Source organism: Mus musculus, chromosome 6 (genome assembly GCF_000001635.26).
Source record: "Mus musculus strain C57BL/6J chromosome 6, GRCm38.p6 C57BL/6J".
Taxonomy (NCBI): Eukaryota; Metazoa; Chordata; class Mammalia; order Rodentia; family Muridae; genus Mus; species Mus musculus.
Window position 1 is genome coordinate 149,022,810 of NC_000072.6, and position 24,421 is coordinate 149,047,230.

At 39.3% G+C, this 24,421-nt stretch overlaps 1 protein-coding gene and 1 pseudogene across 6 annotated transcripts in view; one reads left to right on the top strand and one right to left on the bottom strand.

The window, feature by feature from the left end:
- The window catches only part of Dennd5b (DENN/MADD domain containing 5B), a 113,612-nt gene that overhangs the window by 34,741 nt on the left and 54,450 nt on the right, over window positions 1–24,421 (bottom strand). For all 6 annotated transcript variants that reach the window (NM_177192.3, XM_006507062.4, XM_017321643.1 and 3 more), the window contains 6 exons: window positions 21,674–22,210; window positions 18,707–18,938; window positions 13,577–13,727; window positions 10,457–10,550; window positions 6,301–6,432; window positions 4,474–4,626 (listed from right to left, as the gene is read on the bottom strand). In NM_177192.3, the coding sequence (NP_796166.2) occupies window positions 4,474–4,626; window positions 6,301–6,432; window positions 10,457–10,550; window positions 13,577–13,727; window positions 18,707–18,938; window positions 21,674–22,210 (1,299 nt within the window). The remainder of the gene's footprint in view (window positions 1–4,473; window positions 4,627–6,300; window positions 6,433–10,456; window positions 10,551–13,576; window positions 13,728–18,706; window positions 18,939–21,673; window positions 22,211–24,421) is intronic.
- Window positions 18,171–18,541, top strand: Gm15781 (annotated as a pseudogene).

A 24,421-nucleotide genomic window follows, 5' to 3' on the forward strand; every position in this document is an offset into this window, starting at 1 on the left:
TGAGACAGGTTCAAAAGTTCTCAGGTGCAGCTGAATGTTGCTGCCTCTGGATACAAGAGTTTGTGGAAATAGCAAGGTCTCCAGACACTAGGACAGGGGGAGGGGGCACTAAGCCCCTAATCTCGCCTAAGACTAAACAGAAGGCATTTGAGTCGTTTAAAAACAGTTCTGCCCTAGAATTTCCAGATGTTCCAAAATCTTTTCATCTGTTTGTCCAGGAAACAAAAGACAGAAGGGGTTTTTAATGCAAACTTTGGGACCATGGATATGCCCTATAACATACTCATCTAAACAACGGGGAACCTTTAGTCACAGGATGTGGCCTTAGACACCTGTCTTAAGAGCTGTGTCAGCTACTGCTAGTTTTTGTTTGTTTGTTTTTTGTTTTTTAAAAAGCAAACAAGTTGACAGGTGGTGGTGGCACACGCCTTTAATCCCAGCACTTGGGAGGCAGAGGTAGGCGGATTTCTGAGTTTGAGGCCAGCCTGGTCTACAAAGTGAGTTCCAGGACAGCCAAGGCTACACAGAGAAACCCTGTCTCAAAAACAAAACCAACCAACCAACCAAACAAACAAAAAACCTCCAAAAAGAAAAAGCAAACAAGTTAACTCTTGGGTCAAGGTTTTACACTGACAGCACCTCACAACATGGTTGTGGCTCACCTGTGAGGAGTGTCAGAATGCTGGCTGTCTAATGACTGTGACCCAGTACCAGACCCTACTCCTGGCCCACCACTGATACTCATTTGAGAAACCCACAGCTATCAATTCAGTCACCCTTTTGCCTGATAGCACAGGTGTTCATCCATGACTGTTAGATGACAGAAGAAAACAGGTACGTGGGAGCTGGAATAGTTACTTTATCCAAAACAATTTATACAAGTGACCTAAACAAGAACCACACACACACATTAAAAAAAAAAATGTTTAGCAGCAGCCCAAAAATTACCCCCAAAAAACAAAAAAACAAAAAACAAAAAACAAAACAAAGAAAACCAGGAAGGTAGTGGCAAATACCTGGACTATCCAAGAGACCAAGCCACTCTCTGAGTCCACTACCAGTTTTTCCCATTCCAGTCCAGTGGTACATCTGGGTTAGGCAGATAGGCAAAGGGACGCTGAAACCAAGGTGGACCGGACTCTGCATGGTGATTTTCTCCACTGCTATTGCAGTGAAGGTACTTGGTGTTATCCCATGGATCTACCAGATCCAGGTCAAGAAAATGGAAGCCATGGATGCTGTCAAATGAACAGTCTCTGGACTACAGGTCCACTGAAATTAAGGTTTCATCGAGTCTGCAGGCCCTTTCACTTCATGGCCCTCTGCTTCCTCCTGAGTCTTGTGTTTTACAAGGGGTATGAAATAGAGGGTCATGGTCCAGCCCTCACTGCCCTCAGGCCTGGACTGGAAACCGAGGAAGACAGATACAAGGAAGATGTTAGCTGGTTTGACTATAGACCAGCAACCAATATTCCATCCTGATCTTACTTGCCGATGCCTACTTTAAAGTGTCTGGTTGTATAGAGAAATGAAAAGAAAATTTATCATCTTTTGAGATAAAATATAGAGTTTAAAATTCTTTGCATGTCCTACAGCTAGGCTCCTAATTGCATGAAGCAAGGGAGTTCCCATTGCAAATATTAGAGTTATAAAACTGAGACTTCCTGAAAAATTCCTTTTAATAGATTCTACCCTTTGGAAAACAGAAAAAATCTGAGGAAACAGACTCTATTCCACAGGAAGGGACTCTGGGGCTAGTGTATCAGCCAGGATTGCTGGTTATGCTTAGACACCTAGCCCCTATACTGCATGGGGATAGGAACTAACCAGACTGTCAGTAACTGACTGACAAAACTCACTGACTTAGAGACAGCCCAAATTAATGTTAGAGGACTTATAAGGGGCTAAAACTTGTCTAATATCCAAAACTTTTAAATTAACCTATGCACTTTCCCTTATTCTGATTCCTGCTATTCTGCCTTATGGGTTAACTCATATGGAAACAACAATATTACTGGGGCATGGGCATGTACTAATGGTTTGACTAATGGGACTGTGGTTTTTTGTTTTTTTGTTTGTTTTTTGTTTTCTCTATGTAGTTTTGGCTGTCCTGGAACTCACTCTGTAGACTGGCTGGTTTTGGACTTAAAGAGAGCTGCCTGACTCTGCCTCTCAAGTGCTGGGGTTAAAGGTAGGTACCACCTCTGCCTGGAAAATGTGCCTCTTCTTAGGCCTTCTAACGAAGTAGACACGTTAATCTGGATGTAGAGGTACTGAAAGTTTATGTTTCTGAACGAAAACAAGAGTTAGAGTCCCTTGTAGAAATGGTCCTACAAAACTAGAGATGCTTGGACTTCTCATGAGATAAAACTATGTACAGCTTTGGAATAAACGTGTTATTTCTATAATTTATCAGGAGTTGTCAGAGAAAGTCTTTCAATGGTTAGGAAAATAATTGGTACCAGTCTCTTCAGTCTCTTTTCTTGGTCCCCCTGGCTAACTACTCTGCAATCAGCACTGGTTGGGCCTTTAATTCTCATTCTAAGTGGATTAACAGTGGGGATCTGCACCTTAAACTAAAACAGAATGAGTCCATGATTTGACTCATTCACTAAGATTAGGGGGAAACGTAATGTAATAGGCCCCAGACCTTAGCACAACCGACTCCATGATGAAAGTACCATTCAGGCTATAAAACTCAGGGTTAGTTTAGTTTTGACCTGCCAAAACGAAAACAAAGACCTAATCCATCAAAGTCTTTGAATGAACTAATACTGCTTTTTGTTTTCTGTAGTTCTGCTTTTGTCTAACTGCTCTTGTTAACTGAAATAATGTCATCCCAGGACATGGTTTTTGTGCTTAACAGCCTGCCCTGAAGCCAGGCGGGGATAATGTAAGCCTTTACTCCCATCACTCTGGAGGTAGAGGTAGGTGGATCTGAGTTCAAAGCCAGCCTGTTCTACAAAGTGAGTTCCAGGGCAGCCAGGCCTACACAGAGAAACCCTGTCTGACCTTCCTCCGCCACTGGAAAAAAGCTCACTGAGAAAGGCTCAGGCCTACACTGGGATCCTGATCACTCGCCGTAGTCACCAGCTGGCTAACAAAGACTTTCTGTTGGTTTAAACCATGTCCGAGCAGTCATATCTGAATATCTCACAATGGTGGACTAAAGACACCACACACACCCAGCTTGGTTAGCACATTTTTAAATCTGGACAAAAGAAGATATTTACTGTAATCAACAGAAGATACAGTTTTTGTAATTGCTGGTGTTCAGGGATCACCACTCAAACCAAATACTGATCTCAGTTAAATAAGAATAGTTTACTGAACACTCTCCATAATACTAGGCATCCAGGAATGCAAATAAGGACTGTGTAACGTGAACAAATTTATGCTTTTCTGTTTGTTAAGAAAGGTCCTCCTGATCACAAATTTTCTTTCTTTTTCTTCCTTCCCTTCTCTTCTCTTCCCTCTCTCCCTCCCTTCTTTTCTGTTTTTTTTTAAAGATTTATTTATTTATTATATGTAAGTACACTGTAGCTGTCCAGAAGAAGGAGTCAGATCTTGTTACAGATGATTGTGAGCTACCATGTGGTTGCTGGGATTTGAACTCTGGACCTTCGGAAGAGCAGTCGGGTGCTCTTACCCACTGAGCCATCTCACCAGCCCCTTCTTTTCTGTTTTGAAACAGAGTCTAACTGTGTAGGCTTAGTTGTCCTGGAACTTACTTTGTAGAACAGCCTACCCCTAACTGTCTCTGCCTCCCAAGTGCTGAGATTAAAGGCTCACACCACCGTGTCTGGCCTAGATTATGTATCTGTTGCTGGGACTGAATGGCCTATGACATATATCTAATCATCTTGTGGGATCTTTTTCATGTCACATTTCTCACTCATGTGTGGATATTAGAGGAAAGCTTTCAGGAGTCACTTTTCTCCTTCTACTGTGGGTTACAGGTGGCAAGCACCATTACTTGCTGAGCATCTTGCCAGTCTCATCCTTGTCTCCTTCCTTCCTTCCTTTTTTTTTGGGGGGGGGGTGTTTCGAGACAGGGTTTCTCTGTTTAGCTCTGGCTGTCCTGGAACTCACTCTGTACTCAGAAATCCACCTGCCTCTGCCTCTGCCTCTGCCTCCCAAGTGCTGGGACTTTTTTTTTTTTTTTTTTTTTAATTTGAGACAAGGTTTCTGTGTAACCTGGTTGTCCCGATAGACCAGGCTAACCTCAAACTCAGAGATCTGCCCGCCGCTGCCTCCCAGATTAAAACCATGCACCACCACTGCTTGGGCTTCTTTCCTTTTCTAGGACAGGGTCTCACTATGTAGACCAGGTTAGCCTCAAACTCACAGAGATCTACCTGCTTCTGCTTCCTCAGTGCTGGGATTAAAGGTGTGTTATTCCTTGAACAGCTCCCTGACATGAATAAGACCCTTAAAAGTGGCAATACCAGCAGCACCCCTAGAGTTAGTCACCTGCTTGACCAGTAAGCCGTGGCTCCATATCCTCTCCAGTAGGTCACACAGGCTGGCGATCAAGGTGTTTTCTTCCAAGCCAGTAATGTTTGCTTCTCCATGGCCCAGTTCTACTGCTTCATGTCCCATCTTCTCTACCAACATGCGTTTTGTCTAAAAACATTACATATGCTTATAAATTGCTATAGCACTGAAACTCAAAACCAAGATCTACTATCTTTCCCTCATTGCAATTCTAATTACAGATTTTCTAGTCACAACATCTTAATCTGGTGGTTGGTGGTCAGCTGGCTGGAGAAATTTTATATTTCACTATTCTATAGTTTACTATTATGTCAGAGAAATGGAAGGGCACTAATGAAACAATAAAATGATATTTGTAAGGCATTCTCATGTTGAAAAAAACACATATAATTTATTAACTTCTGCAACAGTACAGGTATCTTGAACTTCTCAAATTGCCTTGAAATTAGAAAATGTACTACCTGACACCAGAATCTCATTCTGTCACCATAGCTTGCCCTTTGCTGACTCTAGCATTTGACAAATTAAAACTATCTATACTTAAGCCAAAACTACAACAGAAGTGAGCGGTTCTACACTCTTTCCCACCCTCCCTCCCTCCCTCCCTCTCTCACTCCCTCCTCGCCTTCGTTTTTCTTTTTTGAGAACTTCTTAGTTTTTATGTCAACTAAGACCACTGCCTCCCCCTTTCTCTCTTTTTTTGCTCACGTACTAAAAACTGAAACAAGTTTCAGGTAGATGGTTTTCAACCTAAGCTTGTCACACACATAAAGTGAGAAAGCATATGGTTCCTCTAGGTGGGACCTTTTCTAATTTACTAGAATACCCTGATATTGAAAATATAATCACAAGCTACCCTGTATAAATGAAGTTTTGTGAGAAAATTATATGTAATATTCACTGACATATAACATAGTTAAGATCTTTTCCCTTAAGCACATACCACATGTATGAGCATAAGCAAGGCTTTATACGGGTATATACATAGGCACAAAGACATGTTGCTTTTCACATAAGAGTAACATTTTTCATATAACTTATGCTTAACATCATGCTGAAGAGGGAAGACAGTAGCTAAGGGCTGGAGAGATGGTTTGAGAGTAGAAGTGCTTGCTACACATGCCTGACCACCTGAGTTCAGATCCTGGGGACCCATGTAAAAGTTGGCACACACCTGCAATCTCCGTGCTCCTATGTAAAATTTGGGATGAAGCTCACAGCCTGCTATTTTGAAACAGTTAAAGCAGTGGCAAAAAACAAGAAAGAGGCTGCCTCAAAATGAGGTACAAACTGATTCCATTGTTGCCCTCTGATTTCCACATGTACACACACACACACACACACACACACACACACACACACACATCCCAAAGCTCCCATGTCACTTATGCTATGGGCCTTGGAAACTTCATGAAGGTTCACGACTTCAGTGAAGAGCATACTAAGTCTATGCCACAAAAAAGTTTTTTCGGGGGAGGGCTTAGAGACATGGCTCAGTGGTTAGGAGCACTGGCTGTCTTTGCAGAGGACCTGGATTTGATTCCCAGTACCACATAGTAGCTCACAAGCATCTGTAACTCCAGTCCTATAGGATATGCTGTCCTCTTTTGGTCTTTACTGGTACTGCCCATATGTAGTACACAGACATACATACAGGTAAAACACCCATACTCATACAAAAATAAAATATTGAACTTTTTTTTTTTAGAGAAGTTATAGGCACAAATGGGGTTGGCTCATCCCATCTTAGATCCACAGATAGTATAAATATGAATGTACACTGTCTGGCAGCAGTATACATACCTTCATTCTGCATTCTTTTAATAAACCTTCTACAAATTTCCAGTTGGTTTGTGCAATCACAGCAGGTGAAAGATCTGACAGTTTTGGTTGCCTCAGGTTTTTTCCTAAACTTCGTGCCTCTTGCATATATTTCTAAAAATCAGAAATATTTTAATGTGTTAACATCATATATTCTTTTCTACTTATAGCGTATACATACAAATACAACAAGCAAGATGTAAAAGAAAGCCATAAGTATATGTGTATAACAGCAACTAAGATTTTAGTGCTCTTGATAGAAGGCAGAGGACATTTGTACTCCTACTGAAACCAGTTAGCTCTTGTGAAAGGAGAGTGACAGAAACTTTATTAAGTTGAAATGCACTCAAAACAAGGAGTTTAGTCTTTTTAATGGGACTACAGAATTATGATTAGTTAGGATCAAGGTAAGAGTAAAAGATTTAGGTGTCTAGTCTAGTCTAGTCTAGTCTGATATTCCACAGAAATGGAGTGGTTCTCAGGTCACTGGCTTTGTCTGTTTCACTCCACTCAGCAGAGACTTTAAATTTCTCAGTCATCAAGAACATTGTTCTCCAGCCAAACCCTTAGCTCTAATTATCTTTTGATAGCACCAGGATTGTGTTGTAGCTAATTTTTATGATTTCAATCATATCTGCTAATGTCTAATGATGATGGATCTCATTGTATGGTGCATGCTATCTAGCTCACAGAAATGACTGAAAAGTATCATGTGCTTCTAACATGGGCTGGGATGAGGTGAATGGGAGGACTCTAAGATGTTTCCATAAAACCTTCCCTTGCTTTGTTCTATAATCCCTAGTATTATGTCCAGAGTCCTCTGTTGACTGTGGACACACACACACACACACACACACACACACACACACAAATTTCCAAGGTTCTTGAACTTTGTTTAGTGAATTTCCATAAAAGCCAAAAACAGGGAAAAGGGTATAGTTCAGTTGGTAGAGTTTTTTTATGCACAGGTCTTGGGATCACTCCTGAGCACGGTGTAAACCATGTTTGGTGGTGCATACCCACGGGCTGAGCACCTGGAAGGTGAATGCAGAAGGGTCAGCAGTTCAAGGTCATCTTTGTTTACATGGAAAGTTTGAGTATATGCTGGGATACTCAAGACCACATCTCAAATCCATAATAGTAAACAAGCAAGCAAACAAACAGACCACTGCCCTCCCTCCCCCAGCCCTACCCCTTGTTAGTGGAGAACTATGTTCTCTGTGTCTGCATGCTACCTGAAAAACCCCATCTAGACTTTTGCATCAAGATGACAGGGCATAATGTCTAAAAGAACCAAGTGTCTTAAGACTACATTTTTGAAGAACTGCTCTAAATCATATAGTAAAACTAGTATTTTTGTTGAGGGAGAGAGATTGTAAGCTAGCTAGCAGATACATCCACAGGCACAGATAGATGTAAATTCATCCTTATTATCTTAAGGGGAGAATCTGATACCGTAGAGAATGATGTGTAAAATACTTCACATTCTTTAAATGTATGAGAATTTGTCTCCCTTTTAGAGGAAAAATAACCTGTTAAAGCTGCTGAAAATCTTACTAATTAAGTGATCAATTTCTCTCAATATTTATGACAAAAGACAATACTAACAAAATAACATAGCCTTTTCCCAGTCTAATAAAGGATCACTGAAAAAGCAAATGAATTCTCCAAGTTATAGTTTCTTCAGCACCTATGTGTACTTATCTGTTTTAAACTTTATTCAAAGAAAAAAAAGTGTGTGTGTGTGTGTGGGGGGGGAGAATTGAGATTGAGACATTATCAATAGAGCATTTAAATGTAGTAGTGGGCATAGATACATACTGAAAGTTAATTTTCAAGTAAGTAAATGTAGGAAATAAAATCAGTTTCAGAAAAAAAAAAATCAATCTGAGCTACAAGGCAGCGTCCCTATATGAGAATTATAGTTCATTTGGGGACAGGATCAAAAGCTAGATACAAAGATTGGTAAAAATAAATTTTTAATGTTTAAAGAGTTTTCCCACTGGGAATGTAGCTCAATTAGAGTGCTTGGTTAGCTACAAAATCCTTATTTGAGCCCCAGCACCAAATAAAACCCAGGTGTGGTGGGGTTGGTGAGACAGCTCACTCAGAGGTGCTGAGTATACACTGATTTTACAGAGGACTTCAGTTGGTTCTCAGCACCCACTTTGGACAGTTCACAATGCCTGTAACTACAGCTGTAAGAGATTTCAAGCTCTCTTCTGGCCTCTGAGGGCACTGTATCCATGTGCCATACACAGACAGACAGACAGACACACACACACACACACACACACACACACACACACACACACACAGCACCCAAAACAGCTGGGTGAGGTGGTGTACACCTTTAATCTCAGATCATGAGGCATGCAGATCCTGTGAGTTTGAGGTCAGTCAGTAATATGATTGATATCCTGTCTTAAAACAATGACAACAACCCAGAAAAACCAACCAACCAAAGATGAAGCAATAAGCCATTAGGAAATATATATGAAATTGCAATCTTGTTCCATAAACACTGGACTAAGTGCTCTTTAAAGAACAGACTATTGTAAATACAAAGGACTAACATAATGAGGAAAAAGTTGTAAGCCAGAGTCTTAGAGTATGTGTATCCTCAGGTGAGCAGTGGTTCAAGCAGACTGGTGTGCATGACTAATGGGAAGAGAGTTGAGCCTGGGCACTAGGAGTCCTGTGCTACAGGCTCAGCCTTGTCTTTGTATGTCCATTTAACTGGGGGCAAATTTCTTACTTGACAGCTAAATTATATCAAGTTAGACAAGAAGACCTTAAAGGTTCCTCTTAGCACTAATACTCTATGACAATGAGTGAGTTTTCTGAAACACAAAATGTAGATCAGGAAGTTAAATTAAAACGTTACAGAGACAAACATCTAGCAAAAGAAAAGCTGATATCCAGCTACTTCTGCACTTGTGAAAAAAAAATGCTTAAAATAAGAAAGAATTATAATACATTCTTCTCCAACCTAAGAAAAGCAATTTGTTACCAAGGATATATATACACATAAATATACACATATATAAATATACATACACACAAATATATACATACATCCCCAAAGACTCAGGAGTTGAATGTCAGTTTTACTGTTAATATTATAGAATTACTTGTGTGAACACATTCCAGCAAAACTAGGCACAAACAGGCTAGAAGAAGCAGAGATCAACCATGCCACACGCACACTTATGTGTGGGCCACTCAAGCAATCTGTGACTCACTTTCAAGGCAAAGGACATACCAGGCAGCATTCAGAGAAGGACTTTTTAGGAAGCCGTGCAGGAGGAGTTGGGCCCTGATCCCACTCCCAGAATGCCATGGAGTTCTGACAGACCAAAAGTTCCCCGGAAGGCTAAAATGATGGCGACGTTTCAATGACAGAAAAGTAGAAAAAGGAAAAGAAAAGAAAAGAAAAGAAAAAAAAAAAGAAGAAAGCAAAGACAGAGAGAGAAGCAAAACCTGCATGCACATGGTATAATGACAAGGGGTGGGGCGGGGTGGCAAAGGAGAGGCAAAGAACAGGAAAGGCTTCAGCTCTTAAGAAAATGCTTAAATCACACATGTATGAACACAAGTACACAAAGTGAGGTTTGGAATGATGCTTTCTCTTGTATTTCTATATATCTGAGCTCATAAAACAGTTAACAGAATTTCTGAGTACACTTTCTTTTCATTACAAGAAATAAAATATTTAAACATAATTTGAATTTTATTTTCAATGAATACAAATAGAGCATATATAATCTAATAACAGCTCTAGTATATCTAAAAATGGGGTCAGCAAACCAAGGACAAAGAATATGTTAATGTATCTTTACTTACTCAGTCTAAATTATATTTGAAACTTAGATATAGGTGTATCTCAATATTTCTACCTTCAGGAGACCTAATGAACAAAAATTTACTCTAAACAAAGCTTCTGTATGATTTAACACAGAGATGAGTAAAAGAATAAAGCTGGAAAAGTGTTTTCTGCTATACTTCAGTACAAAAATAACATTTTATAATATAGATGAGCTGCTTTTAAAAGAACTTGAAAGATCATGTATAATGACACCTCCGGTGAGTTCTGTGACCTCTGCATCATGGTGTCCCAGGCAGCCAGACCACATACCTCCCGTAAGTCACTGTCCAGCCCAATGTGTTCAGAGCTCTGGCGAAGGCGCTCTTTCCTGCGCTGTGCTGTGGCACTTCGACTCACCCAGCGACTAGAAAGTGAATACACCCAAGATAATGCAGGTTTAGAAAAAAACAGCCAAATAAAAAGACATGCAATTTATTTTCTTAGAAAGAATGAACCATTCTGCACAAAAGTCTGGTAACAGCTATTTTTTTCTTCTCTGGTTCACTTGTTTTTTCCTTTGGACAGTCTTGCTGCCTAGTTTAGTCTGGACTTGAAATCATGATCCTCCTGTCTCTTGTGCCACTATACCTAGTCTTTCAATCAATTCTTTTCAAAATATGTTTAAAGTTATAATTTCAGATACCATTTAATCTTATAGGCAGGTTCTTTTACTTTTAACTATATGTACAATCTTAAAGTTACCCACTTTCACTAAGCTTGAGCATTACATTTCAGGCAAATTATTTCTAGAAGAAAAAACCCCCTCAGATCTAATTTCAGGACAGAAGAGGAATTTACAGAGAATCTTGGCTACAGTAGTTAGGGAAGGCAGAGAAGAGAGACTCTTGAAAGTGGAGGGGAACCCACCCAACAGAGGGTAAGGACAGTCTGGGATGACCATAAAAGAAAGGGATACCCAGCCCATCCCTAGGTCCACTGTTCTTCAGGTAGTCCATGAATATGTTTTGGTGCCAGTGGCTCCTTGGACCCAAGATTGTTTTGCTGGAGACTGACCCATCAGCTTGGAGGAGGACAGAGTGTTGGGCCCCAGTATCCACCAAGAATTGAGTGAGTTTCCCCTCCACTTTCAAGGTTACCCTGGGCTTGGGGAGGGGGTCTGAACCCTGTCCTCCCTAGTCACTGTCTTCCCCTAGGGTTGACACCTTCGACACCCTAACCCTAATTCTGATTTGGGAGCACTTTTCTCAAGCCTGGGATTTCCCATCCCACCCCCACCCCTGGCTTCTGTTTGTTGGGTTACTCTTGGGCACAGTGGCCCCTTTCCTTGTAGTAGGAGTTTTCTGTCTTTCTTTGGTTGGAGTCTCTCTTCTCTTAGTTGGTAGAATTCTTATCCAGCATGAACAAAGCCTTCACTTTTCATCTCCAGCACTATATAAAACATGTGTGGTACTGTACATCTGCAATCCCAGCACTCTGGAAACAGAGGCATTATGAAAATTGTGCTCAGCTCCCTGTCACTGAAAGGCTCAGCAATCATTGTAAAAGAAAGAATGAAAAAAAAAAAAGAATGTAAAAGAAAGAAAGGCTGGTGAGATGGCTCAGCAGGTAAGAGCACTGACTGCTCTTCCAAAGGTCTTAGTTCAAATCCCAGCATACACATGATGGCTCACAACCATCCGTAATGAGATCTGACACGTACTCTTCAGAGTTAGCTACAGTATACTTATGTATAATGATAAATAAATCTTTTTTTTAAAAGAGAGAGAGAGAGAGAGAGAATGAACCAGGCAGGAGTGGTTCACACTTTTAATCCCAGTGCTGGGAGGCAAAGGCAAGCAGACTCACAGAGGTGAGTTCAAAGCCAGCCTTGTCTACAAGAATGGATACAGAAAATGTGGTCCCTTTACACAATGGAATACTATTCAGCTATCAAGAACGAGGATATCCTGAGTTTTGCAGGCAAATGGATGGAATTAGAAAATATCATCCTGAGTGAGGTAACTCAGATCCAAAAGAACATGCATGGTATGCACTCACTAATAAGTGGATATTAGCCAATAATTATTTTTTAAAAAGTACAGAATACCCAAGATACAGTCCACAGAACTCAAAAAGGTCAACAAGCTGAAGTGCCCAAGTGAGGACACCTCGGTCCCACTTGGGAGAGAGAAGAAAGCAATCACAAGTTGGGAGGGAGGGAGCTGGGAAGGAAAGTGGTTGGGGGGGAAAGGGGAGGAGAGGGGAACCTGAGCTGGTATTGGGTGAGGGAAAAGGACTGAAGCCCTGAGGGCCAGCAGAAAGAATGGAAGCAGGCAACCTTGGGAGGTAAGAAGTTGTGGGGACCCACCAGAATGCACCTGGGAGGTGAGAGACTCTCAGGACTCAAAGGGAGGGACATTAGACGAAATGCCCAGCAGTAGGGAGAGGGAACTTATAGAGCCCACCTCCAGCAGGAAGACAGGGCATCAAATGAGGGAGGGGGCCATGCCACAGTCACAACTCTGACCCATAATTGTTCCTGTCTGAAAGAATTACAGGGATGGAAATGGAGAGGAGCCTGAGGAAAAGAAGGTCCAGCGACAGGCCCAAAGTGGGATCCAGCTCAAGGGGAGGCCCCAAGGCCTGACACTATTACTGAGGCTATGGAGCACTCACAAAAAGGGACCTAGTATGACTGTCCTCTGGAAGACCCAACAAGCAGCTGAAAGAATCAGATGCAGATAATTTGCACACAACCAATGGACAGAAGCAGCTGACCCCTGTTGTTGAATTAGGGAAGGCTGAAAGAAGCTGAGGAGAAGGGCAACCCTGTAGGAGGACCAGCGACTCAATTATCTGGACCCCCAAGATCTCTCAAACACAGGACCACCAAACAGGCACCATACATCAGCTGATATGAGGCCCCCAACACTCATACAACAGAGGATTGCCGGGACTGTGTTCATTCAGAGATGATGCACCTAACCCTCAAGAGACCAGAGGCCCCAGAGTTTAGAGGTCAGGTGGGGTGGGGGTTGGGGAAGAGGTATGGGATGTGGAACAGTCGGAGGATGGAGGGAGGGGGAATAAACTATGGAGTGAAAAAAATCAAATTTTTTAAAAATGAGAGGTTTTGAAGGTTTAAAAAAAAGAAAAAGAAAAAAGAGAGGGTGCTGAGGAAGGTTATATGTTTGAGGCAAGGTTTAGATTATATACTGAATTCCAGCTCAGTTGCAACAACAATAACAAAACACAATTAAAAACAAAACCAAATGTGTCTATTTACAGTTCTATAAAAAAAAAATCTGGTCTTTAGAGTCTTTTACCTAACAGAATTAAAAGTCAATTCAATTTAGATTAATATGGTCTTAAAAAGATGTAAACAGATAAGATATTTAACACTCACACTCTTCTTTCATTCCACTAATCACAAGTAAAATGCATGCTCACTTGTTATTGGCTGGTCCTGTTGCCAAGACATCGGACTGTAACTTTGGAAAGAACCCTTGCTCATATTTGCCTTGACCAATTTTCATATCAAGTAGATGTGGGTGGATTGCAGTGTGATCCATTTTCATCAATCTTTGTTCAATTGACTGGGCTATAAATTAAATTTATATTAAATTAGAGACATTTCAATCCTAAAAACATACTGCATCATATACCCATGCACCTACAGAAAACTCAAGTCATCTGGACACTCTGAAACAGTTTTTTCTTTTCTTTTAAATTTGAGACAAAGTCTCACTATGTAACTCTGGCTGCCCTGGAACTCACTGTGCAGACCAGGCTGGTCTGGAACTTACAGAGACCCACCTGCCTCTGCCTTCCGAGGGCTCGGATTAAAGGATAAACAATTGTTTTAAAATGGGAAATTCAATATCTTTAACCAAAACACAGTTCTAAGCACAGTATTAAAGAACAAGATAGCAAACAAAACTCTTGAGCTAAGACAGCGTAAGAGGGAGGAAAAGAAGCAAGCTTAGCCGCCACATACTTCACTTTGCGCAGACCTCTAGTAAACATTCATGGCTCATCATCTATAGAAACAAGGAACTATGGGAAGTCTACAATCTCATTTTAGGGAAGAAGTAAATAAGAAGCAGGCATTTAAAAAATGTTCAAATTTAAAAAGACCCCTGTACTTTTCAAGAATAATTTTAGGTCAAACATGAAGGAGGATTTCTCAACATGTCTATTCTAAAATACCTTAAATTTAGTGGGGTTGGAGGTTCTCTCAATGAAAGTGATTTACTTCAATAAAACAAAAGAATCATGATTTTTAAAGTGTTTTTTATCTACCAGAGAAAATGTATTATTTGAGATAAAAGACTAACCCTTCAATCTTTTGCCTGAGGATTATTAAAAAGGAATAACAAACAGAAATCAGAGTTATGTGATAAACAGATCTCTGCAGGAATAATGATCATGTTCCTTATGAGACAAGGGTAACTTTATACTGCCAGCAGACTGAGCCCTGGTCATGCTCCACACCTATGTTAAGCTCCACTGGAAGATTCTGCCCAAGACCTTTTCTGGTTTTGTCAAAACAATGCTTAATACTGTTTGACACCAGACCACAGAAAAGGTGAAAGAGTTGTAAGACAAAGAAAAACCAGAGTGTGACACCAGATCACTCCACCCAAGCACTCTCTGTAGAGATGAATGCTGTTTACCATGACCTAAAACTTTAAAATGCTGAGATGTATTTCTTTAGAGACAATATGTATCCCAGCCTTCTTTTATTGTACTTCCCTGTTGTTTTTTGAGACAGGGTTTCACTATGTAGCCCTTGTTGGCCTAGAACTCTATATAGACCAGGCTGGCCACAAACTCAGAGATCTACCTTGCCTCTGCCTCCCAAGTGCTGGGATTAAAGTCCTAGGTTTTTATTGGACTTTTAATTTGCAGCTTGTGATTTCTCTTAAAATACACTTTAAATGTTCTACTGTAGGCATAAAGAAACCCAGGGGGCTGGTTTGTGTGTGTGTGTTTTGTTTTTGTTTTTGTTTTTTTTTGGTTTTTTGAGCCCTGGTTGTCCTAGAACTCACTGTATAGACCAGGCTGTCCTTGAACTCAGAAATCCACCTGCCTTTGCCTCCCCAGTGCTGGGATTAAAGGCATGCGCCACCACGCCCGGCATTTTTTTTTTTTTTTTTGGTCTGTGATTTAAAATGAAATATCATTTACTCTTCAGTGATGTCCCTTCAGACTGTACAATTCTAGTTATAGTTCCCCATGTTTCATAATATTTAATCATAAATACTGTGAGGGAAATGTTTGCACAATGGACATTATAGCAAAACTGGCACATATGTTTTCTGATATTTGCAAACATAATTAGTTGCCATAACAATGTCTAGATTTACAGCATTAGAATATAAAAAGCCTTTCTCAATTTTATGTTACATGAAGGACAACAAAATCCCCTTTCTGCCACTGACAGCTTTTGTCCTCATAAAAGGAAAAGAATTTCAGTTTTTTCCACTTGGTTTTCAATGACAGAGAAATCTATGTGATATTGACTTTCTTTCTTTTATTTGGAAAGTTTTTTTTGCTTTGTTTTGTTTTCAAATAAGAACCATAATTCACAATGAGTTACTTAGACTTTATATGTAAAATGGCATAGGGAGCATACAGCAATGTAACTTTTTAGTAATGACATTGTCAGAGAATACTGAATATTTGGAAATTATCAAGTGCTTGCTTTGTGAGGTCAGAGGTCTACTGTTGAAGAATTTTAAGGTATGAGTTGATATTGGTTTGTGGTCATTGGTAAGGAAAAAGAAAATTATATTCCTATCCAGTTTTTGTTTTTCTACATAGAAATCATAAGGCTATGTAGCCACAATGCCGACAGCAGATAGTCTGTGCTTTATAAGTTCACCTGCAAATCAAAATTCTTTTTGGTTAGAGGTACAACAGCAGCAGAAGCACACAGACACATAAGCACAAAGCCAGCAAGAATCCAAAACAACACCCATCTCTATGTTTGTTTCTTGGGGGGGGGGCTAAGGGATGAAAGAGATAACTGAGCCGAGCCTGGTGATACAGGCCTGTAACTCCAGTTAGTCAGGAAGTCAAGGAAGGACAGTCGTGGGGCCAAGGCTTTACTGTGCAATTTATTGAGACCATCTCAAAATTTATAAGTATAAACAGTGGTAGCATGCTTCTCTCTCATGCCCAAAGCAAGCACTGAAAACACATACACACACACACACACACACACACACACACACACACACACACACACACAGAGAGAGAGAGTGAAGGAGATATAGTCTCCTCTTACTTTTTCAAAAGTCTTTACATTTCTAGGGAACTATAGTCTTAACCTAATCTTGTTTTCAGACATGCTAAGTCTCTTAGTGATATTTTCACGAAGTTTACACAATTTCTGTGATGAGAATGGGATTATCAAGCTCCAAGAGGCAAAAAGAAAATCAATTTTAATTGGTAAGATTTTCCAGAGGCACATTAAGCTAAGGAATTGGTACTTAATTCCATTTTAAAAATTCTGTTGGGAAGAGAGGAATGAAAAATTCCCAGTGAGGTACTCATATAACTATTAAAAGCTTCACTTACTCTATCACCTCAGGTTCTAGAAATACAGAGGCACGTGCCACTTCCTGAAGAGACTCCAGGGAGTTGCCCTCATACATGGAAATACAGAGTGATGTTTGAAGACTATAAGCACTGCATAAAAGTTATCATTTAATATTTCTTTCCTTGATAATACCAAAACAGCTGTATTATTTCCATAACTGAACTATTTAGATGTAGATGGAAAGGTGAGCAAGCCATAGAAGCAGAGCAAGAAGAGCTTCTTAGCTGTTGTGCCCTTTAATCTAGTACAAAATTTGGTCTAAAATTAAAAGTGCCACTTGGGAACTAGGCATAGATGTATAAAACTACACAAATTGGTACATTTTTACATATTTGTTAGTGAATAAAACCACTAAAAAGATTAAGGCTTAGCTATTAGAAATCAGTCAGCTACCAAAAACTAGCTATAAAACCACAACCAAGTTCTTTAATCTTTCAGTTTCCTAACCCGTAGAATGAGAAGATATCAATGCATATATCCTGCCATTAAGACTACATGTAAAAAGGCACGTCAAATCAAACACTAGCATAATGACTGACACACAGGAAGAATTTGAATGCTGGCTTTTAGTATGATTATTGTACTGCACTATCAGACAAGAGCAAGAAAATTCCTCATTCTTTGAGGGAAACCCATGTTAGGGTTGAGAGACTCTTTCATTTGAATGCAAACATCCAGAGGTTTAATTTCAAGAAATGAAACTATGTAATTAACTACCACAAAGCTCGTAAGAGCTGTTTTAGTTATGTAAACTAGACAGAGCCTCAGACTTCCGTCTTTGTTTTGGTTTTACTTTAGACAGACTCCTTGCTACATTGCCGAAGCTGGCCTTAAACTCCTGATCCTTCGTGCTTGGCCTCCCAAGTGCTAGGATTTAGGCATGTACTACTATGCCCAATTTCAGGTTTACCATTTTAAGTTAATAGCTAGAGACAAGAGGTGATGGGTAAAAAAGGCAACATCAGTAGCAAGAGAGAAGTTAACATTTTTTTCCCCAACACAAGAAAGTAACAAAAATCTACATCTTCTTGTCAATTCAATTTATTATTATTATTTTTCCTGTTTGGGGTAAAGGAAAAGGAATGTCCATAGGAACAGGAATTCACAGGAATCTAAAGAAAAGTACAAAAACTTCTTGCTAACACGGGGATTATTCATGATGTCCCAAAATGAAAGTTAACTTTGTATCTTAGCGGTGGTGGCCCATGCCTTTAAAATCCAGCATTCAAGGAACAGAGACAGGCAAATCTGAGTTAGAGGCCAGCCTGATTTACAGAGCAAGTTCCAGGATGGCCAGAGCTACACAAAGAAACTCTGTCTTAAGTCTCCCTTCATCCCCCAAAAAAAGAAAATTAACTTTGTGTTGAAAAAGTCAGAGAGAGCAGGACGTCTGTCTTTGAATGTTTGTGGTGTTGACCAGCCCAGAGTGAATTAAAAATGGGTGATGCTAAAATAGGCAAGAAGATATTTATTTGTTCAGAAGTGTGCCCAGTGCCACACTGTGGATAAGAAAGGCAAGCATAAGACTGGACCAAATCCCCATGGTCTGTCTGAGTGGAAGGCAAGTCAGGCTGCTGGATTCTCTTATACAGATGCCAACAAGAACAAAGGCATCACCTGGGGAGAGGACACCCTTCCTGATGGAGTACTTGGAGAATCCCAAAAAGAATATCCCTGGAACAAAAATGATCTTCGCTGAAATTAAGACGAAGGGAGAAAGGGCAAACCTAATAGCTTATCTTTAAAAGGCTACTAATGATAATTCCTCTGCCTTATTTATTACAAAACAAACATCTCATGGATTTTAATGTACACCATAATTTAATTCATACACCAAATTCAGATCATGAATGGCTAACAATGTTTTTGTTGGACAGTCCTAATTTAAGTAAAACTGACTTATCTTAAAAGAAAAAGTCAACAGTTTATAAAAAGAAATGATTGTGCACTTAAAACATGTACGGTAAATATACCTGCTTCTTTTAAACTGCTGCATTTCTGATATATAGATGTCCGCAGGGTGGGTGCCCTTACATTATACAATCTGATCTTCTCAATCCGAGAATCAAAGACCCGAAGCAGAGGGTCTTTCTCTTCCCATTGAGACATGATCTTATTATCAATAAAGGTGGCAAACATCTGTGTTTCAATGAAGCGTGAAAGAAATGGCAGGTAAGGCTCAGGCTGGTCAGAGAGAAAAGAAGCCTGTAATGAGATAATTAGCAAATTATTACCTTTATCTTAATATTATAAAGATGAAACAAGTTTGTTGTTAAGGTCATTACTTTTCAAACTTATTACACATAAAACTGATACTTGGCATTTAAAAAGTCTTGCAAATCTGTTTGTTTTTCTTTCTCTAAATTTATAGACTTTAGGCCAGTTAGAGCTTTGATATTGATCTTACCTTTCATAATGGATTTATATTAGTATCCTGATGACCGTTATGGAGAATAGAGGACACTAGTAAATGATGGTGGATATGTTGCTATACAATGGATGGTCAACCACCCACTTCTCTTACCATTACATTTTGGGTAATCTCTTCTGTTCTCTGATCCTAGCTTAGGAAATGAACCCCTCACAAAAGGCTGCTAGATGTGTAGCTGAGATACATATGTATATATCACAATAATTGCATGTTTATGTAAGAACTTAAAAATGACAATGTAGAGTTTGTGCCTATTGGTCAATTTCATTTTGTCAAGCAGATGTTTTTCTAGGCTCATTCTTCTTGTTAACTCAAGATCAAACTCCTTCTACACCTGTTTTGACACAATTGTCTGAGACTTAAAGAGAGAGAGAACACTGCCTAAAAAAACATCATAGAAGTGGACCTTCAAAAACATACAGGTTGTCTTTTTCTCCTACTAGCCTGTCTGATGTAATATCATTTATAATTGGATTTTAATCTGAAGTGTTCACTTTTTTTTTTTTTTTGTGCTCTGCAGGTTCATGTGAGATGTGCGTAGGAATTCTAATCTTGGTTAAGATTATCTCAAACTTGTAAGTGAATTCCTGTTTTAGTCACTGTGCTGGTTTGCTTTTCATTCTTTCACTCTTCAGAGTGGATACCGTGTATCAGAGCCAAAAGAGAGATGGGGCAGTTCTGACACAGATGGGGGGCAGTTCAAACATAAGATGCTTTGCTTAGTACTCACCAGTTACTTCCTGGCATATTTAATTTTTCCATTTCAGTACTTTAGGAGACTTTTAATAAAACCTTCTTTATAGAATCCACTTTTTAAATTTAGGTGCTTTCACTGTTTAAATGTACTTATGTAAGTCCAAATACCCAGACAGACTCATAGTAATCTCTAGAAATCAGTTCACCTTGTTAAGTGCTATTTCACAGATGAACATCAAATTTACTTTTTATAGGACAGATATAGCCTTGCCCTCATCTGGCCTTTGATTTTCAGCTTCTTGTATTCTGTAAAATTTAAAATCAACTAGAAGTGGGCTTGCAAGCCTACTATGCCTTGTATGTTTCCTTTGTGAAAAGATGATCACAACCTTCTGGAACCCAGCACGTACCTTTCATTTTCTTAGGGGTTATACAGAAAGAATTCCACTTCTAGTATGAAACTACTTAGAGAGTAAAAAAGAACTAGATACTAGGATATGAACTTAAATCGGATTTTGAACTGCTCCAAAGATAGATCATGAATGTATAAGTTTAGTTCTTAAGGTGGAGAAAAAAATATAATAAAATTAAGCAAAAATGAGGACAGGTTGTAGAGCAGAAATATATTTGAAAAATGGTTTCTTAATATTAAAGAAATTTAATCAAGCATTAAGTATACCAGTAAATCTTGATGTACATAGTATATTATCCTCCATAAGAAAAAAGATCTGGTGAAATCAGAAATAATCTTTGATACTACACAAACGTTTAGTAAAAACCTATTTGTCAGATGCTCCACAATTAAACATTTAGCATCTTGGAGTGTAATGACTCCTTTGGGAGTTCTTCTATGGCACGTTCCAACAGCAGACTTATGTTTGTTCAGTAACAGAGGCAGAGGACTCAACTGCATCCCCGTGGAAGACTTCCTGTGTATCTCTAGTGCTTGTGTCTGTTGGAGAAACCTGGGGCACACAAACAACACTGGGCAGAATGCAGCAAACCTTGAGAGACGCTTCCACAGGACAATAAAAGCTGCTACATTTTCTAATCTCCTTTTCTAATACTGGAACATAATCCTAGAGTAATAGTCACAAAACCCAATTTATTCTCTTTAAAGATACTAAAGATATAAAAATTAGGCTTATGAAACTGAACTTACATGAACAAACTGTGATCTATATCACTGGGTGAAAACTAAACCATTAGTGAGAATTTCTAAGAAAAGGAACAGGTTTAATTTTTTTTTTAGACTTAGTCATAAAACAAGACTTGTGAAAATCAAGTTCCTATAATTTAATAATTAATAATAATTATTAAATATAATATTATAAATTAATTCTGTTCAAGTACAGAAAATTAAGATGTAGCAATTTAACACACAATTTAAAGGCCAGTTCTAAGAGCGGTCAATTTGCTTTTTTGTTTTTGAGACAGGTCTCAGGTTTCCCAGACTGGTCTCAAACTTACTACATAGCAGAGGATGGCCTTGCACTTCTCCGCTTCTACCTCCCAAGAATGTGTTCTCTTGTGAAACTATTTTATCTCACATAAAGTACATAATGGAATAGAAAAAAAAAAAAAAAAAAAAAAAGGAAAAACCTGTGCTTAAAAAGCTAAAAAGAGGGGAGGAGGAATGGGGAGAGGAACTGTCGAAGGGTGGACTGGGAGGAAGATAACGACTGGACTGTAAAAAAACAAAGATAATTTAAAGAAAGAAAGATGGAAGGAAATGTTAAAAAAAAGTTTAAAAGATTAGTAATTTAGGCCATTAATAATCATAAAGAGGAAAACTATGTATGGTTCTTTTTACTTTGTCAAAGTTCTGCATCTGTTCCCGGTTGGTCAGCCAGGACTCCATGTCCTGGGCAGTCTGAATCACAAATGCTTCGTAATCGGCAAACATCTGTGTAAAGCGGTTGGCAAAGACCTCTCGCAGCTGTACATTGAGCTGGGAGTCCCTCAAGTCGGCCTCTTCACACTGCAATTTTAAATCCTTTTCTTTTTCACTCAGAGAAGCTGGAAGGTCAATTTTTTCCATGGTCACCCCAGTCCTCTTGGCAAGAGCCTGGAGGCGGGCTATGGTCTCACTGCCCTTCAGTAGCTCATACACGCTGACGCTGTTGTTGGGGACATTTCCATTCTTTTTGTCATTAGCCAAATCTTTCAGAACCATATTCTTCAGTTTGGTGGCACTCTCACTAGAATGTAGGCTGCCCTCAGGAGGAATCCCAAATTGGAGAAGAACTTCAGACAACTCTTGGATAAAATCCACTTTATTGGGGAACTGTGGAAATTCTTCAGGCAACTCAATAAAATGGTTGTCAATATCCACGAAGCACAAATTAGCCTGAAATAGAAAAAGAGAAAAACAGAAAGGTTTTTTGAACTTGTACAAGTCTGACTGATTAACATTTCAGTGATTTTAAGGGCTCCAATGTTGTAGATCCAGAGCCAAATGTGCTATTTTTTTGCCTCCTGAATAGCATTACTGCCCACCTGTGTGTGGCCTAACATCTTTATAAGTACCAATGAAGCGCTTTAGCTTCTACCAACCTAAAGACTAGGAATATCATCAAATAATATTTGAGGTCTATATCAGAGACATCCCTGCTTTGCTCTAACCTCTCTAGAAGCAGCAAAAACAAAAATTTAAGCCAGGCATGGTAACACACATCTTTAATCCCAGCACTATAGAGACAGTGGAAGGTAGGTCTCTGAGTTCAAAGCCAGCTTGGTCTACACAGTGAGTTTGAGGACAGCCAGGGCTACATAGTGAGACCATGAAGAAAAAAAAGTTTTTAAATATTAAAGAAAAAAATTAAAATATCATATGGAAGGAGGAAGTAGCAGCACAATTAATCGGGAGGTAGAGGCAGGTGGACCTCTGAGTTTGAGGCCAGCCTGGTCTACAGAGCAAGTTTTAGGACAGCCAGGGCCACACAGAGAAACCCTGTCTCGAAAAACAAACAAACAAAACAAAACAAAAACCAACCAACCAACCTAAAAAGATCTAAAATATAGGGGATAAAGAGATGGCTCAGCAGTTAAGAGTATTGTTCTTTCAAAGGACCTAGGTTTAGTTCTCAGCACCCACATGGCAGCTCACAATTATCTGTAATTCCAGCCCCACGAGATCCAATGCCTTCTTACTTTCATAGGCACCAGACATGCACATGGTGAGCATATACAGATATTCAGGCAAACAACACACAGTGCATATACACGCATGTAGACAAAACACTCTTACACATTAAAAAAAAATCTTAAAAAATTTAAAACTATTCAGAGGGAGAAAGGGAAGGTGGAAGTAGCAGTGCTTTTCTGAAACTCACTAAAGGAAAATTATTTCTTCCTGGTAAAGTATGGCTAATTTATAGAAACAATTATCTATTTTTCTTTAATTTTCTTGTTACATGATTTCTGGTCACAAGCATACTTTCTGAGTTCTATACTTCTGGCTCAAGGCAGAGACATGGTATTCTAAATTGCTCAAAGATGGATACACTCTTGTCCCTGCCTTTAAGTTCATCCACCTTGGCCTGAGAATCACTGTGATGGCTAGTCTTGGTTGTCAATTTGACTATATCTAGACTTAACCTAAAAACCCAAAATGGCTGGGCACACCCATGAAAGCTTTTTACTAAATTAAATCACTTGAAGTGGGAAGACCCAATTCTAATCTGGGTCTTTGAGGTGGGAAGATACATCTTTAACCTGGACTATACCTCTGGCTGGCTGGTAGCTTATACAAAGGCCATGGAAAAAGGAAGTTTGCTCCCTATCTCTGCCTGTTTGATCTCACTCTTGCTAGCAAGTCCATTCTGTCATTAGTTTTAGAGCCTACTTCTTCAGGATTCCAGTGTATACTGAAGACCAGCTAAGAAATCCAACCTAATAGACTAAGTAAGCAACTACTAGATTCTTAGATCTTCTGTTGGTAGACAGTCGTTTTAGACTAGGAGGATCAGAGCCTGTAAGGCATTCTAATTCTAATAAATACTTTCTCTTTCTCCATGTATATAATTTCCCCCTCCATTTTGAAATTCTGTTCCTTTAGAGAACCCTGATTAATGCAATCATGTAGACAGCAAACTGTCCCTCAGGAAAGCTGTCTGTTATACGTAAAGACTTGTCAAGAAGATGGGAGGAGTAACTATTCTTTTAATGAGATAGGCACTTATATGCCCCCAGAGGCCCTCCAAGAACGTAGTTGCTTACATCCTCAAGGCTAAGCCTTTGTGCTTTCTAGGAAAGTGTAATTTGTTCTCTTTTTTCCCCTCTTTTTTTAAATTTACCTTTTCAGATCCTGGCCAAAATTCTAAGTCAGTTACCTCTGAGCATCTTTACTGTCCTTCTGAAGTCCCTGTCTCCCATGCAGGTGGTAGAAAAATTTCACTGCTGAATCTGCCACTGTTTTGTAACTCAAAACACAACTTTGTTTGTTTTACTCTATGTGGACCTTCCCAGCAACTGTGAGATTTTTACCATGCCTACCATTGTTTTTCTCTCAAACACTAATTGTCTTATTTTACTTATGAGACTAAGAATTGGAAAAAGG